The 19106-nt window shown below is 37.5% G+C and overlaps 1 protein-coding gene across 1 annotated transcript in view; it reads right to left on the minus strand.

Annotated features, from left to right (window-relative positions):
- The window catches only part of VPS50 (VPS50, EARP/GARPII complex subunit), a 97779-nt gene that overhangs the window by 58171 nt on the left and 20502 nt on the right, over positions 1 to 19106 (minus strand). Inside the window, exons 9-12 of the mRNA XM_026843225.1 lie at positions 17968 to 18050; positions 12366 to 12408; positions 9301 to 9399; positions 6011 to 6151 (exon numbers count right to left, since the gene is read on the minus strand). Coding sequence (XP_026699026.1) covers positions 6011 to 6151; positions 9301 to 9399; positions 12366 to 12408; positions 17968 to 18050 — 366 coding nt within the window. The remainder of the gene's footprint in view (positions 1 to 6010; positions 6152 to 9300; positions 9400 to 12365; positions 12409 to 17967; positions 18051 to 19106) is intronic.

Below are 19106 nucleotides of genomic sequence, written 5' to 3' on the forward strand. Positions count from 1 at the left end.
CCGCCCCGCCCCCCCGCAACTGGTCCATGTATTAACCACCTCTTGTACTTATAGAACCACAAAGTAGATGTAGAAGTAAAGCCATACTGTATAATGGCCAGCACATCTCACTATCAAAGAGGGATGCAGCCAGCCCTATGACATGCAAACACTGCGTTAGTTCAATGATACAGATACATGTACTTCAGTAGTACAGAGAAGTCATCCTGGTTGGTGCCCCATTGGACTGAACACTGTATAAAATAGTTTGAAAACAAACTTAGGAGGCAGCTGTCCTATCTCCCTGATCCACCCTGCTTCAAAGAGCCAATTGTGATTTAAGATATTAATTAGGTGAAGAGTAATGCCTTCTTTGCCTCAGTCTTTAATAACAAGACTAGTTGTACTGAGAGAACCCAGCCTCCTCAGCCAGAAGACAGAGACTGGGAGAACAAGCCCCCACATTCCAGGAGGAGACAGTCAGTGACCTGCTGCATCACACAGACACACACAAGTCTATGGGACCAGATGGGATATACCCGAGGGTGCTGAAGGAGCTGGCTGGGGTGCTTACCAAACCGCTTTCCATCATTTACCAGCAGTCCTGGCTGACCGGGGAGGTCCCGACAGATTGGAAATTGGCCAATGTGATGCCCATCTATAAGAAGGGTCACATGGATGATCTGGGTAATCACATTCCATAAGTACAATAATTAAATATAATTACTCTCAGCTTGACTTTGGTGCCCGGGAAGCTGATGGAGCAGCTCATCCTGAGTGCCATCACACAACACATGGGGGACACAACACAGCCAGATGCTCAGGCCCAGTCAGCATGGGTTTATGAAAGGCAGGTCCTGCTTGACAAACCTGATCTCCTTCTACAACAGGGTGACCTGCTTATTGGATGAGGGAAAGGCTGTGCATGTTGTCTACCTTGACTTTAGTAAGGCCTTTGACACAGTTTCCCACAGTATTCTCCTGGTGAAACTGGCTGCTCATGGCTTGGATGGGCACACGCTTTGCTGGGTAAAATCTGGCAGGATGGCCGGGCCCAGAGAGTTGTGGCAAACAGAGTTAAATCCAGTTGGCAGCCAGTCACTAGTGGTGTCCCCCAGGGCTCGGTGTTGGGGCCACTCCTGTTTAACATCTTTATTGATGATCTGGACAAGGGGATCGATTGCACCCTCAGTCAGTTTGCAGATGACACCAGGTTGGGTGGGAGTGTTGATCTGCTCGAGGGTAGGGAGGCTCTGCAGAGAGACCTGGACAGGCTGGAGCCATGGGCTGAGGCCAACTGGAGGAGTTTCAAAAAGGCCAAACGCCGGGGGCTGCCCTTGGGCCACAACAACCCCCAGCAGCGCTACAGGCTTGGGGAGGAGTGGCTGGAGAGCTGCCAGTCAGAGAGGGACCTGGGGGTGCTGATTGACAGCCGGCTGAACAGGAACCAGCAGTGTGCCCAGGGGGCCAAGAAGGCCAATGGCATCCTGGCTTGTGTCAGCAATAGCATGGCCAGCAGGGACAGGGAAGGGATCTGACCCCTGTACTCGGCCCTGGTGAGGCCGCACCTCGATTCCTGTGTTCAGTTTTGGGCCCCTCAATACAAAAAGGACATTGAATGACTCGAGCGTGTCCAGAGAAGGGCAACGGAGCTGGTGCAGGGTCTGGAGCACAGGTCGTACGGGGAGCGTCTGAGGGAACTGGGGGTGTTTAGTCTGGAAAGAGGAGGCTGAGGGGAGACCTCATCGCCCTCTACAGCTACCTGAAAGGAGGGTGCAGAGAGCTGGGGATGAGCCTCTTTAACCAAGTAACAAGTGATAGGACAAGAGGGAATGGTCTCAAGTTGCACCAGGGAAGGTTTAGACTGGATATTAGGAAGCATTTCTTTACAGAACAGGTTGTTAGGTGTTAGAATGGGCTGCCCAGGGAGGTGGTGGAGTCCCCATCCCTGGAGGTCTTTAAGAGTTGGGTCAACATAGCGCTGAGGAATATGGTGTAGTTGGGAACTGTCAGTGCTAGGTTAATGATTGGACTGGATGATCTTCAAGGTCCTTTCCAACCTAGCTGATTCTGTGATTCTGAGTATCAATTTTATTAGAGATATACACAGTATAAATACCTAAGGTGAAATTGTCAGGTAAGGGATGAATTTGAGAAAGGGTCTTGCTGGGTTAAGAAAAGACTGTAAAATATATTGCTTATCTGTGTGGCAATGATAAGTCACCCTTGTCTCACTTGCTGTGAAGAAGCAGTCTCACAGCTTAATAACAAGGGCAAAGTTCAGCTGCACAAATGTGATTCCAGTTAACATTGTTGTTTAAAGGTTCTCAGAGAAGCGTGGAAATTAGCACTTCAAACTAACACTGTTGTAGAAAACAGTCCATACTTTCCCATTGCTACTTCAGTGTCCACAGCTGACTTCCACAAGTCTAGTTAGCTTTTTACCATGCAGTAGCCACATGGTAACCCAAAAAATGTAAAACCAAGATGATATAAAACTTTGGCATTACAGTTACAAGATTCTCCAAATACAGTAACAGCTTCTGCAACAGTGACATCAACATAGCCACCAAAATAATCAACCATGTTCTCTATAGAGAGCAAAACCTTAACCAAAGCAATAAATTCCCTCTGAACTTCATTCTCATCCACTGATGTAACTGTAGCTTTCTAAAGACCAAGTGTCCTTCCTGAGCAACAAATTGAAAAAAAACAAACCTTTAAGCTTGAATATTATGTTTGTTGGAGAATAAACATTAGATTGGACAGACTTCTTTGCAAATGCAGATGCATCACTTATACCGCACCTATTTTACAGCTTTCAGGTTAAAAAAAAAAAAAAAAAAAAAAAAAAAAAAAAAAAAAAAAAAAAAAAAGTATCTACACTGCATGTCTCGGTTTTCTCTTTGTGTTCTCTTGCCTCCTAAACTTAAATAATGTTTCTGGCAGTAGCACATACCACCCAAGCCATATTCTCCTATGCCCTGCTTACAATTAAAGACTCACAAAAACTGTTCTTCAGCATTAATAGATGTCACTAGCAAGAGTACCTGGAGGCCTCATATTAATCATGATGTCTTTTCAATTTGCTTGAGTTTTATTAAATGGATCATTATTATGGTTCTGTTCACTAAGAAACCAGAATTGCCTCAAGGATATAAATTAGGTTTCCTGCACACATCAACAAAAAAAGAAAAAAAAGTCAAGTTCATGATACATAAAAAAATAACAACCGAGAACACTTTTTTTTTTTTTTTTCCTAAAACAGTAAGTTGTCCTGACATTGACAGCTGTTTAGCAATTTTCTCTGGTAACTCAAACTCATCAGGCAATGTTACTCATAGTGTATTTCAGGGCTTTTAGTAGCTATAAAATCTAAGCTTTCAGTGTGTAGATCACAATACTTGAAGGCATATTGGCTTCCAGGTGGCCAGGAAGAAAGGATCACTTACTAAATACCAAGATAATTCCATTTAGACTAAAGAAATAAACAACCAAATTTTTTTGAATGTATGCTAGAATAAAGACAATTAAAACTTGAAGATGAAGCAGCTGAAGTCTCCCCTTTTCCATCTGTATCCAGAGGAGAAAGGATGTAAGAGATAAAGCATGGCATATCACTAGGAAAAGAAATGCTCAACAAGGAAACAGTGACTCAGAGTTGCACAGGCACCTAAGTTACATAAGTGCCTAAGAATTACTAAAAACATCATTCTTTTTAAAAAATCCACATAACTATAAAATCCGGTATCTGACTTTCAGAAAAGAAACAAACAAAAAATTGAAACAAAGAAAAAACCCACTATAGTCCCCCCCCTACTACCAATGTAAAATGGAAATGAGCTAAATGAGTTCATTTAGAAAGATTTTTAGAAACACACAACGGAAGATCTGCCCCAAAAAAGGAAGACTTTAATTTTATATGACTTCCATTGTTTAATTAAAGTAGGCCATATCCACTTATACGTCAACAGCATCCTGGCTTAACAGTGTAGACAGATTGAAGAGAGTTCTCACTGGAACTAGACAGAGAGAAAGATCATATTTCAGTCTTAAACAATTTATTCCCCAAACACTGAATGCAAGAGCTGAAAATCTGTTGGTGATTTTTTTGTACAGGAAATTAGAAATTGAATTGTTGATAGTCCAGCTTATTCAGCGCTCTGATTTCACAAATGCGCTGCAACAATTAACAACCAACTCTGAACAGCATGGTTTGTAAAAGAGAACAAAATTTCCCATCTGCAGTCTGTCCCTAAATACCTAATTGTTACAAAGAGAGTAATGAAAAATAAAAATATTTTTTTTTAAAAAGTCAGTAAATTTCAAGGAAATTACAACAGTATTCATAGTACATTATAGTCCCAAAGTTTGAGTACCTGCCTTTTTACAGACTGCCAGATTCCAGCAGGCTCATATAACTAAAGAAGCACCTCATGAAGGTTTTTCTGAGGAAAACCAAATAAAATAATGAGGTAATAATTTCGTAACCAAGCAGTTGAAGCTGCTGTCTTTCTGTGTATTACAAAATGTGGTATTTCCAGTGATCTGAGAGATCCATCTGCACTGTAAAGGGTAAGGATCAACACAGCACACAATCCGTATATTAGAAGATGTCAGAAGGAACTTAGCATTACTGTTTGTAAGTGTAAATAAATGAGCATTAGCAAAAAATGAGAAATAAATTGAAGGGCATATATGAATTATAAAACAAAAGAAAATCAGAAGAAAAGTGCATTAGAAACTAAGAAATTAAAACCATCCTCTGAAGACTTAAAGCAGAAATATGAATGGGCTGTAGTCCACTGAACAGAGCTAGGGTTTGCTGGGTTTCTTAAATTAGAATTCATTTCACTGAAGTGCAAATACCACCTATCTGGAACCTTACTCATTCTGTTCATTAATACTTATGCCAATTACTCCAAATAAATTAATTTCTCATAATCCACTTTCACTCATACGAAGCTCTTAGATTACATTAAGCCTTTTAAGTCAAACAGGGACCTCTTTAAAATGAAATTGTTTTCAGTGTAGATGTGTTTACTAGTTGAAGCTACATGATCCCAGGAGATCTTAGAAGTGAAAGAGCAGAAAATGGATCAGAATATGACCTTTAATCTCCTTGTGATTGTACTTTGGTTTAATAAACTGCAACCCACTAATAATTGGTGGGTCCTTGAGTGATGAAGTACGATGAGGGCTTAGCCTGCGACAAACAAATGTCCTAAAGAACAACCAAGATAGAAACAGAATTTCAAATTTTAAATCAATATTTACCTAAAATATCTCACACTCTCCCTCCCTACAAGTGAATCTTAAGAGAATTTCTGAGAGTATAACAGTAAAATCACAAGTGAAAGAAATAGTGAACTAAAACTACTACTGAAAATAATTCAGTAATTCATTCTAACAACATTTTACAATAATTAAATAAAACATACATATGCAAGGAACTGAATCTAAAATCTATACTAGAGGAAAATGCATGGTAATTCCCAGACCATGAGCTGCCTATTATCAGGTTTTTGCATCTCAGTATTACCACTGTCCCTTATCTTGATACCAAAAGTGCAATGAATCTGATAGTTAGGAGTAACGGAAAGACTCCAATAAGTATCTTTACAAGAATCCTTACTGAAATGCAGTATTATAGAAATGCTGTATTATAGAAATTGTGAATACTGCCTAAATGCACTGGAATAAAGTTCAATGCTAACAGTAATTCCAGTAACAAGCATATTACACTGAAGACATGGGAGGTTTGAAATGCTGGTCTCCTGTTTGTATCCTACGATTTACTTCTTGTATTTATTCAGATGGTGTGTACACTAAAGTGTTAAGATTTAGTGCAATCAAAATCAGCATTAAGCTGTGAATAACCAACCTCTCAATTAGCCTATGAGTTGTATTAAGAAATTATAGTAGCTGCAGGGTTATTTTAATAACTGAGTCCCCCACTTACATAATGTACACTTACAACAGTGGGAAAATTCAGATTAAAAAAATATACATATATGCAAGAGTTACATACTGTACAGAGGTCTTTGTACTGTAACTTCTGAAACTTGGTGTCTGTGTTTCCTGCACACAGCTCCACATATCCAAGGACTACTTGAAACACAGTGTTGTGAATGGCTTGAGTGAAGTGCATATGTAACTGGTCCATTGCTGTCTGAAAGAAAAGGAATAACATAAAATCAAGTAGTAAAATTCAATTTGTCATGTGTCAGTGTCTTTTAATATAAGTCTTTTTCAGTGCTGAACACAGGAGATTGTAAGTATGGCCTCCAACTTTTGTCTCAAAAATACCTAACATAGGACATGGCAATATTAGAAAACACTGACATAGAAGAGTTCAAGTATTACCAGTAAAACCACTTTCCCCTGCCATCCTCCCTCTATAACTCACCAGGTTTTTTTGACATTATCACTAGTAAATATTAGTTTTATGTGTATATATTTAATTATAGAATTTACTCATTCATTCATTTACCCTCCCAATCATTGATGGATGTGTTAAAAATAAATTAGTTTAGATCAGTGTTATTTTTCCCACTGGAAACACTTCCAACAAAAATAAAAATATTTCCTTTGCAATTAATAAAGCTAAAACCACAATTACAAAGTCTTCAATCCATCCACTTGCCCAAACTGAGTTCCTCCTTGAAGAATATAAAGTAGGATTGAATGTTACAGAAAGGCATGCACATCAGATCAATAGATTTCTCACAAAAACCCTATTTGCAATAAAGAAGCCCCCTTACATTTGTCTAAAAAACCTCACTTTTCTCAGAAAAAAAAATGTCAGTGCATGTACTAATCACTAATGACTATATAACATGTAAGTTTTGACATAATCATGCCCAAATTTGAGGTCAGGCTGTTTCCCAAGTTATCCTATTGATCATTCATTAATAAACTGTATATTTACATTAATAATTACAGTAATAATAACATTAGTCCATTTCAGTAACTTAATTTTCTCATTGTTTCAAGATATGCTATATATATTATATGCATTAATTAAAAAATTATTTGATATGCCAGAATGAAGCTGTCAGATCCTGCAGATTTGAAAATGTTCAGTTTCACTACTTGCTATTTGAAATTCTTAGCTACTGACAAGAGCTGAGAACTCAATCACACACCTAAGAAATAAACAAGTAATTCTGCTTCAGTCCTATTGCAAATAACCAACCTTCTGCAGCTAGTCCTAACTTGAATTAGTCAAAGAAGACAGAATAACAAATAAAAACATGAAAAATACTGAAGACACTAAAGGTTCTTATTTTGTCTAACAAGGAGTCAAAATGGGAGATATTTCAATAATGATGCAACTAAATTATTTTCAAGACAAGTTAAAAATATATACTTTAATAGTAATAAAAGGAACGTCAGAAACAAGTCACTATCATGAGAACAAAGCTGGCAAAACTGTGCAGTAACAAAACCATGCAGAACACTTGTTTTGTTCAGAAACATCATTCCTCTCCAACAAAAAAAAAATAAATCTGCCTTTCTCAACATATCAAGCACCAGACTTCGAAGCACTGAATATATTAGACCTACTTTTGTTCAGTAAAGAAACTGCATACAATGCAGTAACAAAGGAAAAGTCTAATTAATCTTCCCTGATTTTCAACTGCAGTCTTTACACACTCCAGTAATTCTGCACATTGTCAAAATATGGGAAGAGAAATCCGTTTCTATCCTATTGCAGAGCTACACTGTTCACAATCAAGCCATGGAAGAAGAATCCAACTTTGCTAGACAGGTTCTAATTAGAAAGAAATAAAGACCAAACAAAAATTTTAAAACAAAACTAAAAAAGGCATTCTAATGTCAGATAACACTTGTGAATACTGGTAAACAACATTAAAAAAATCCAAATGTAATAAAAAGCAAATGGGGTTCTTGTCCTGTCTTCATTGGGGACAGGTACTTTGACGTGGTCTTTAGCAACTAAAACTTTCTGGAGGAATCTCTTCTCTAAGCAAAACCACCATTGCTACACTGGCACCACCATATTTAGCTTCACCATGTTATGAACACTGATCACTAAAAAAGGCGCCTCCAAGACTTTCTCATCTCCTTACTACCCGTTACTTCACAGGCGTTTGGTACTAGCTCCCACACTTCATATCTGTGTCAGAAGGCAATGGGTTCACCACCTTCCCAAAGAAGCCATCGAAGCCTCAAGGTAGTGAGCCAACAGAACTACATCCTATTGGAGAGTTTAGACCTACTCCTATTTATGCAAATGTAAATAGGCAAACAGAGGTGTAACTTTTAGGACGCATCCACAGTACAGGTTTGACATGCCTTGTGTCATATTTTGTTGTCAAAAAAAAAATAAATCTCACAACTTCATTCCTGTCGTGTTTGAGTGCAATATAAAGTGGGAACACATGCACACAAGGGATAGGTTGTGCACAACTTGGTAACATGGACCTAACTATAAAAAATAGTACTCACATGCCCAAATGCAAACAGCATTATAAACAGAGCTGAAATATGGAACTGTTACATGTCCAAAATGCTACATGTTACAGTAATACACAGTTTACCTTTAGCAAGTACTATTAAAACATCTAAGCATTATAAAAGCCTTTCTGTACTCTGTATGATTCATCAGCATTAGTGTGCTGGTTTTGGCTGGGACAGAGTTAGTTTTCTCTATAGTAGCTACTTTGGGGCAGTGTTCTGGATTTGTGCTAGGAACAGCATTGATAACACGGGGATGTTTTAGCTGTTGCTGAGCAGTGCTTGCACAGCATCGAGGCCTTTTCTGCTCCTCACCCCACCCCACCAGTGACCAGGCTGGGGGTGCAGTAGGAGTTGGGAGGGGACACAGCTGGGACAGCTGACCCCAACTGAACAAATGGACATCCCGCACCGTATGACGTCATGCTCAGCATATGAGCTGTGGAAAGAAGAAGGAAGCAGGGGGAAAATTCAGAATGATGGTGTTTGTCTTCCCTAGTGACCGTTATGCATGATGGATCCCCGCTTTCCTGGAGACAGCTGAGCATCCGCCTGCCAGTGGGAAGTGGTGCGTGGATTCCTTGTTTTGCTTTGCTTGTGCGTGTGGCTTTTGCTTTACCTGTTAAACTGTCTTTATCTCAACCCAGCAGTGTTCTCACTTTTACTCTACTGATTCTCTCGCCCATCCCATCAAAGAGGAGTGAGCAAGCATCTGTCTGGTTCTTAGTTGCCAGCCAGGGTTAAACCACAACAATTACGAAAATATACTTCCATTGCAGTACTCAAAGTTTCACATTGTTACACCACGGTTCTTTTAGTCAGAAGATGACTACTAACCTGTGTTTTTCCAAGCAGCCTGTAAGCCTGCTGAACCTTTGTATAATGACTGATATCAAAGTTCTTGCATATTTTGGAGAGTGCGACGTCCAATTGTTCCTATGTAAAGGAAGGAAAAAAATGTGTTAAACACTAAATAAAACCAGGCCAAGTAATACATTAAACAAGAGCAAGTGAGGAAGAGATGTTTATTTAAACAATCCGATAATTATGCTCGTAAAATAGCCAAGACTGTACATTACCAGACTATTTGGACATTCTCAAATGTTACTTCTGGCAGCCTAAAGCATTTCAGTCTGAAATTGCTGACAGAAAAACAGTTCCACCATTTCCAAAAACAAGCATAGTAAGAAGTACACTACTTTCCTGAAGTCAAATTCAAAGTGATATTTACTTTGAGAAGGTCTAACATCCCAATATGGGAGAGCTGGGATTTCTAACTTGTCTACTCCCACTCCTAAGAAAAATCCAGAACTGGGGAAAAAAAACAAAAATGCTCCACAGGTGTTTCAGCTCAAGGAATTCAATTATAGACTTCTAAACCCTCTGACTGCTATCTATTTACTGGAATTAACACTGCCTGACTTAAAAGTTCATTGTGAAATAAGTCATTTATGGACTACTATACCAGCACAATGATCAGTACCACAGGAGAAAAAAAAACAAAAAAAAGAGAAAGCACACACACATATACACACACAATTACTAGTTCTGCCATCAGAGCTGTGTCTGAGCATACTGAACAGCTTTGCAATAAATGGTCATCTATTTATTATGTGCACTGAATGAAATAAAAAAAAAAACTAAAATAGGATCATATACCTAATGACTAAGAAAGCTTCCAAGAATTTGACCATGAGATTAATAGCATAATTAGATGCTGTAATATACTGAGAGATGCACAGCCTAACTCTAGTTATTTTCAATCAACAATGCAAGAAAAGAAAACACAAATATGGTAACCTACACAGCCAGCAGACATGTTCTCTCCTTAATAGTCACTAAAGCCATTTCAATTCTTATTATTTCAGGATCCTGCAAAGTAGTCTTGCTCTTGTAAATAGAAACCACAGGAGATACTTGTTTAGTCCCTGTGTACTTTTATTTACTCCACTGGAAAATGTTCATTAATTACTTCACTAGCCACAAAATATTTCTGGATTTTGATTTCTGAGGTGGGGGGTGGGGGTGGTGTTACTGTTGGGTTTGGGAGGTGGTGTGTTTTATTTTGTTGGGTTTTCTTAAGCAGATCAGTATTTTCTTTAAGCACAAAAAAAAAGGTGGTTGGAATACAATCAAAATCTACATTTTTTCCCTAAGCAAAACAGTAAAAGGACAGTAACCTAAAAATTCAGAACTTCTGAGAAAGGTTGCCCAGCAATTTGAATTTCAGACATACATCAGTTTTAAAAAAATGGTTTTCCTTCTCTAATTTCATACAAAACAGCTGTTCAAAGAGAGAAACAGGGATATCAAACTGCCCATAAACAGAGCTCTTAAACGCAGAGTACATTAATCTTTTCAGCTACATTTTTCAATGGTTTCTTCCACTATAGCCCCCTTGCATTTTAATATAGCATAAAAGTTAAAACCTATATTATGAGAATTTTAAAAACAAGCAAAAACTGAATGGACATAAGAAGAGACACTCAACTATTGAGAAGACTCATTATTAAAATATTAATTAGCAGAATATGATTCTATATTAATTAGAGCATGTATTTCACAGGAACACTCTGTGAACCCTAGGATGCCTTACTTTTCTCCCACATGCACAGACGTAATTCCAGTAGAAAATAAGATACTTTCATGGGAGGAAAATAAGATATTTCCATAAATTCACAAGTCATAAATAAAAATCTTGAGTATGATTATTTAGCTAGCTATGAATTGCTTTCACCAACCAACATGGCACATTTTTCCAGATTTTACTATGAAGCAGAACTTGCCCTGCAAAGCCGTTACTAAAAAGAAGATGCATGTCTCCTTTTAAGCAACATCAATGTTTACTCACAAGGAATAAATAAAAAAAAAAAAAAAAAAAAAAAGACTAGTTTAATGACTGGCCTATGGAAGAGAGAAGACAACAGTCATTTCATTAGGTCTTTTGAACCAGCTGTGCTCTGAATAGGTAATATATCAGTGAAAGAATAAAAGAACAAAAAATAAAGCTTTGCAAGAAAAAATACAATGGCACAAATAAAGGAAATTTAACAAAGTTCTAATTGTACAGGGAATTAAATAACAAGATACGATACTACATGTGCTACTCTGACTTTCTAAAGAGCACATGACTAGAGCTGCTGGGATAGCTAATTCAGTTTCCTGCTATGCATTACAGGTACTACATATACATTATACATATATGTATTACTAGACTTCTTACAAAGAGCTTGCCGAGTTCCAGCTCAAAATTACCTAGGAATGGAGTTAAAATAATGCCTATTGTTTATGAACTATTTTTTGCCACCAGTTTCCAGCAAAACACCATTTTATATTAATTTTCTTTTGTGATACTATCTATGAACTTAAACAGATCTGCATTAGTCACATCTTTCCCAGCTATTCAAGTCTTACTTCCTATGGCTTAGCACTGACCCTGTCCAGCAGTTTCCAGTTTGCTGACCTCTAAAATTTACAGTGAAATGGTGATCTCTTGTGTAGTTTATCTAAACCTATTGGCATGCTGCTAATTTACTTTTCACAACTATTCAGTAGTCTAAAGAATTCACAGCAGTTCATGGACTGAAAACATCATACATCTTCAGCACAGAGGGAACACCTTTGCTCCAGTACTTCAAATGTTATAACTACTTTATTCAACTAATGTACCAGTTAAAGCTGGCACAATTAGTGAGCTGGACTTCTAAGTCTGATGACATATTATAGAGCATTTAGGCTGATTGCAGCACAAGTCTACATGACTAGCAATGATTATAGCATTCCAGACAGTATTTAAAAGAAATATGCATGTTCTGTAATTGCTTATAACATTGTATTAGAAAGCTATAGTACCTAGAGGTTAAATACTAACATATACTAAAAATCAGTATATTTATTCTTACCTCTATTTGTTCCAAGGTGTCCTGCAGTTTTGAATTCAACTCACTATTAATGAAAGAAAAAAAATGCTTTAAAATAAAACTACTGATCATATTAAGATTTCACACCAAGTGTTTCCAAAAAACACATTTGCCTGCTACCAAGCCACAACATAGTAATTTATCATAAGTCACTGTGGCAGGTGCACCCACCCAATGAAAAGAGACCTTCTTGGCTGCTGAAATGTAGCACCTGTTGATTTCCTTTATCTGTGCCTTTGCTCTCAGGGCTTCACGGTAGTTGGGGCCTTTAGCCAATGGGAGCTGGTAATGACCACAGATCAGATTCAGCTTGGGTATAAGTGGAGTCCCCTGCGGGAACCATTTTGAGCTTGTCCCCTGGAGCAGCACACTGCAGTCAAGGACTCTCCTCTTGGGTCATGACGCCGCCAAAGGAAAGTCCTTGAGGTTACTTGGGTCAGGATGCTGCCCTGAGAAGTTCCTCAAGGTAGAGAGTCCTCACTTGTTAGGTGATAGAGCATTTTGGGTTGTCGTTAAATCCCAGGTTGTTACGTGATAGAGAGCTTTGGGTTGTTGTTAAATCTAGGAAGTGGTGTTTTGTTCTCCTTTCACAGGCATTCAAACCTGCTGTTGAATGGTTGTGGAGGGCTAGTTAATTGGGTTGATAATAAATTTTTAAATTTTGGTTGCTGTTAGTTTGAGAGCCTCCATAACAGTCATTAACTTGGTGTTGTGTCAGACTAGCATCACCACACTACTGTTACTACTGAAACGCACTTACTGCAGGCATCTGTGGCATTCCTAACACTTCAAATTAAAATAACTGTTGTTAGCAGCACATTATCTTAGGTTTATAATACAACAGTGTTAAGAGGGCCCAGACAAGATCCCATCCTGCTACGGTTTAGCCATGCATTCAAAGACATTCCCAATCCCCAAGAAACTCATGCTCTAATTGTTTTGATTTGGTACTGTGGTCTACAGCAGAACATAACCAGGAAGGTCAAGGCTGTCAAGTCTTTGCAAACTATGGTAGGGTAGCTTTTATTTCTTGCTCAGGAACCCCTTACAGAAATACTGTAGGAAAAAAGTACTTATCTTACACAACCCTCAGAAAGTCTTTTTAAGACCACCATTTCACTTCTCTGAGCTGTATTCGATGTAGCAACTCACAAAAATAGCTACCATAAGAGAAACTATTTAGGACAAAGAAAAGCACAACCACTCCTTTCCAACAATAATTGGCTTTAAGAATTTCAGAACATCTGCCAGAAAAATAAGGCAAAATACGACTCCTCCGTTTTTGTTTAGAAGGGTCAAAGCAACCAAAATAGGCAGGATATGCCCTTCAAGCATGGAAAGCACAGAATTGTCATGGGTTAATCATCCTAACCGATTTTAGACAACTTCTGTACTCTGAATCTTCTCCTAAGGGGCCTACATTAACTATCAAAAGGCAGATTCTAGGTTCCCTACCTAGTTCTCTCCACTTAAATGATACGTCCATCCCCCTCCTTTCTTGGTTCTGTTAGATAACCTAGATACAACACCCACCGAAGTTAAATTTAAATGGAAAACCTCCATCAGAAAGAGCTGGCATTAAACAATAAATAAAGCAGCCAATATTTCTTTATTGTTTCTCCACATGCAACAAGCCTTCAAACAGAAACGCCTCCATAACAATTTAATGTTACTACATCTCCTGCTAGATTTTATGAGCATTTCCTGTTACTCCAGTTTTAGCTAGCAAGATGATGTTGGAACAGAAGTAAGAAACTTGCTCTGTGCACAGTATCACTCCTTCCCATCTTTAGAACCAGGTACAGCATAGACCATCACCCCCTGCATATAAGCATATAGTTGGTTTACATGTTGAAATTAACTGGTCTAAAATACAGAAGCTGCTGACATCAGAAAAAAAAAACAATGTAGTGAACAAGTAGTCTCCACACAGACTGAACAAATTAAGCAGTTGTACCACTGTAAGTCCTAGGAAAATTCACGAAAGACTCTAATGGTAGCAGGTACCATATAAACAGAAGACTATGACTCCTTTCAAACAAACCTCATGAACATGCTGCTGCTAATCTAGCATTTATTTACCTTTTCTAATTCAATTAAAAATACACATGGATTTTTTACCTCAGCCAGGCAAGTTACTGTTCACACACATGCAGAATTTGCTCAACTACTGCAGTGTAGGACTGAAAAACTTCCTGGGCTCCAGACACCATTTCTTGATTATTGCAGGTGATCATATTTAACTAATTCCATCTGTATACCAACACAGATTCTCATGAAAACTAGTTCCTTGTTCTCACTATTATTAATGCCAGTCAAGCCTCAGCTTGCAAACACCTGGTAACATAGGAGGCTTGGTCAGCTCAGAGATCTGAGTCCTCCTGTCACAATTCCCAGCAAATGCCCCAGGATCAGGACCCTTCTGAAACGGTGTCCATTTCTTTTCTTTTTGAAGAGGAGGATGGGGAGAAATTCAAAAGAAATTATTCCACATGAAACACAACCAAGGTGAAACTTCCATGTGTTTCTCACCCCTACTATATGCTGTGACAGTGTTGTCTTCCCATTCAAGAAAGCGCTTAAGCACCAATTTTGAATACACACATTCATAGTTTATTTATTCGACCAATCTACGATACATGGAGATGTTTGCAAGAACAGAGCCTACATTTATCCTGACCGATTTAGGAAAAGAAGGTGCAATCACAAAATTGCATAAGTAACTTTGATCAAGTATTGAAGTGAAAACGTAAAAATGCAGTGTCCAGCTAAATCTGTACGTAGTTTCTAAGCCAGACTTATAAAGGTAGTGCTCAGACATAACGGCTAAATGATAGTCATGAAAGCCCATTTAACATAACTGAGAATTTAATTCAAAGCATTCATTTCATTCATAAAAAAAAGTATTAGAAGTTGGATTTTTTGCACCCCATCCATACAAACCTAAATTAGCGCGTTTTTAGAAGGCACATTACTGCAATATAACAGAAGTAACGTTGTGACCCAGATGCAATACAGTCATCCTATTATCTGACACTACATTTTCATACAGGTTTTTCAAGGGAGCCTACTCACACCAGAACTGATTAACAAGCAGAAGGCAAAAGACTTTGATTTATATTTTTAAATAAAAATGAATCACACAAAGCAAGCATTCCCTGGGAAGAAGAAAATAGAGAACAAAAATAGACATCTAGCTGCTTATTTCGAAGGATGAGCAGCCATTCTTAAAACCAAAGAATTCTTAGCAGGAAAGCTGAAGTGCTTGCCTCCTCAGATCATGTATACACCAAAATTAAAAAATATATATATATATATGCTTCATAGAAGGGTTTAAATCCCCTGCTGTTTAAGAGCTACCCCCAATTCCTACCACTGTCTAGCAAGAAAAATGTGAAGAATGACTGTACAAAGGCAGGCACTGATTCTTGTCATGTGGACAGCATACAATCAAAGGGATACTGTGAAATTTCATAGAAAGATACACAGGTGACATCTCATATAAGCATGTTGAAAATGCAAGTATATGTCTGTTTTCTTGACTACCAGTTTTTTACTGTAGTCCTAAACAGAAATGAAAAAGATCTATTTATTAATCTAGCCCAATACCATGCTACCGAGGCATTATTTCGTACAATACATATTCTCTCAGACTTCTGCAAGCAAAACAGTGCAGAGACTGAAATGTATCCACTGGGGCTGAGATTAGCTGCATTTGCATTTAGCCGCAAAAGTCCTTCTGCTCTCAACACAAACAAAAACAAGCTCAAAAAAGTCTCTCAGAATAAACAAGCAGTGCTGATTTTTTCTGTCATCATCCTTTCTTCCAAGAAACCATCTTCTTGGATGCAAGGATAGCATTTTGAGTCCAATGACAAAGTAGTAAATCCTCACAGCTATTTGTCAGGTATCTTGTCAGTATGCTATCAGATTTAAACCTGTATGACTTTGGCAGTTAAATATTCCAAATGGCAGAAACATGAACTACTCAAGCTCAAAATTTTACTATACTGGCCATAGCACAGTGGAGATAAACTTTGAAGCTGCAATAAAAGCTTAAGGTGATTCAACATTAAACAGAAAGTTTCATGTCATTTACATAAAACAGAATTTAAGTCAAAGAAACCATGTAATATAACTTAAATCTCTAAAAAGCAAGCTTTTCCAGATGAGCAAGGTAAAATTCTAAGAAATCAAGCTGACTTTTCTCACTAAAATGTTGCTAATGTCTCCAAAAGAAAAAAAAATATAGGAGATATGCAGAATAAATCAGACTAATGTTTGGGCCACAGAGCACATGAAAGAGCAATAAGGAGAGCTTACTGAACAGTAAAGACAAGACACAAGTATGGAAGACTGCAAGACCCATCTGTCTACAGAAGGTAGAGTCAAGCAGAGCAAAAGTTGTTCAGGAGTCATCTTGCTTCTCAACAACTAAATCGTCAAGGACTGAGGAAAATTAGTCATTTTTCCTCATTCAGATAAACAAGGAATAGTTTTCATTTGCTACTATATAAGGAAGAGATTCAGAATGTTAATATATGTAGGCAAATGTTGGCTGTACAGTCAATTTGTATCCACACACAAGTTTTACGGAACTAAAAAAGCAAGCAAAAAGCAGCTTTGAAATCTGACTTCAGAACAGAGAAGGGCTTATTTCCAGGTACAATTTCTAACTTCATACACTTTTTTTGGTCTATCTTCAGATCCTGAAACAACTATACCTCAAAGCAGATCCTGAACTGAAATAAAGGATTATGGGTAATCACTCTTAAGTTGCAACAAAGTGTATGTTTAGAGGACAGAGGGAGACAAAGCATGAGTTTTCATAGATTTTGGCCCTTCTAAGTCAGAGAGCATTCTGACACCTCAAACAATGTCAGAATTTTACCCCAAAATTTAAAATTCTAATTAAAAGTAACACAAAAAAATATAATTAATCTAATTATCTTCTTAGTGGATGAAACATCAAAATTGACTTCATTTTACTCCTTCATGGTCATATCTGTTATGACTTTGAACTTAATGCTTATCCAAACCTTTCCGGTTTTCTTTCTAAACAGCAATGGAGATCCTAAGCTAGGAACTGCAGATATTTGAATTAGTTCCAGTACTGAAAGCAATTTTTCCATGACAGCATGAAGCTTTGCACTTGCTAATTTCATTGCCAAGACTCAGGGTAAGTTATCCTCCACAAGCCATCTTGCTGTATGTAAATTAATTCCAGAATATAAACTTGCTTATTAAAAAATTAGCTCAAGTATCTCTAGGCTTGCAGGCTGTAGCACAGTTATAATTCAGTTGAAACTTTACCTGACAATATACTACAACAGTTACAGAACAATGATATAGTCCAAACATAGATTATATAGTGTTATTATAGATTAGAGTTATTACATACTATTACATAGTATTATATACTAAGGATGCTTATGCTTTTATAAATGCCTTGATTTTACTTTTCTAAGAAGAAAATTAAATTTCACTCAAAGCTGCTTTAGAGAATGAGAATTAACAATCACTGTTTTATACCATTAACAACTAAAATCATCCAGAAGCTGAAATATGCACAATGTCACCTCACCTTATACAACTGTAGTGTTTGAAAGTGCTGGCAGCTTTCTGGCATTCCAAGCACAGCTGAATAGCTCCTGGATAGTCCTCTTCCTTAGGATAAAATACAGTGGACAGCTAAATAGTCTTTTGCAGCAAACACTGAAACACCCATTTTCGCTCACATGCTTATGTATAAACATTAAGAACAAAATATTTTGCCTCTTACATCTATACAGTAAAGGAAATATGTGAGGGTCTATTGCAGAACTTAATGGGCAAGCAGTTTAGAATTAGAAACAGACGTGTTAGCAACATTCGAAAACACTATGTATTACATTACTTTAAGCGAATTACTTGCTGCTTTGTTTTCTTATGCATTCATATGAATCGTATCAGAGTTATTATTACAAAACAACTAACATCTTCCCAGTTAACTTTCAAACCTTTGTTAATACAATATGATCTATTCACGAGCAAGGAAGGAGGTAAGCACTGGCAGGCTGTTGCCATAGTTAGCAAAAACTAAAAAGAGACAAGGGAGACACTTCAACAGTATGCCCAAACAGACACTACTTAATTTGACACATTCCATAGCTAATTAGAAATTAATTTAAAGATAACTGGCTCACACAAGGCTTCAGGACTAAAAGAACATAATTTAGGAAAAAAGTATGGAAATATTGGCCTAATTTATGAGAACAATATCTAATAGGTAGACAGATTAATTGGGAAGTACATGAAGATGCCAGGACAAAACCAAAACATACACACAAAAATGTAAAACCCCAAGATGTTGCCAACAGAACATGGGCAGTGCCTTGTGTATAAGTACTGGTTTTGTATTCTATTAGAAATAAGGCCAGAAAGGCTCTTGGAGGAAGGAAAACCCTCCTTATAATAGCTAAGAGCTTCCCTTTTTTGTCCTAATTACATCCATTATATTATGTGCTTTGGAGAGCACAAATGCAAAGCTGTTACCGGAATTTCAAAGTCATTGATTTAAGAGTAAAAACACAAGAGCAATTTATATTTGCCTATTATCATAAAGGAGTTTCTGAAATGAAATTGGTTTTAACAGCAGCATTCTAATGCAGATCAAGTATAGCTAAAAAACACAAAAACACCCACATATGTTATCCATTAGACAAAAACAGAATCATTGGTCTA

This window comes from Athene cunicularia (genome assembly GCF_003259725.1).
Source record: "Athene cunicularia isolate RWA chromosome 2 unlocalized genomic scaffold, athCun1 chr2_part1, whole genome shotgun sequence".
In the NCBI taxonomy this organism is placed as follows: domain Eukaryota; kingdom Metazoa; phylum Chordata; class Aves; order Strigiformes; family Strigidae; genus Athene; species Athene cunicularia.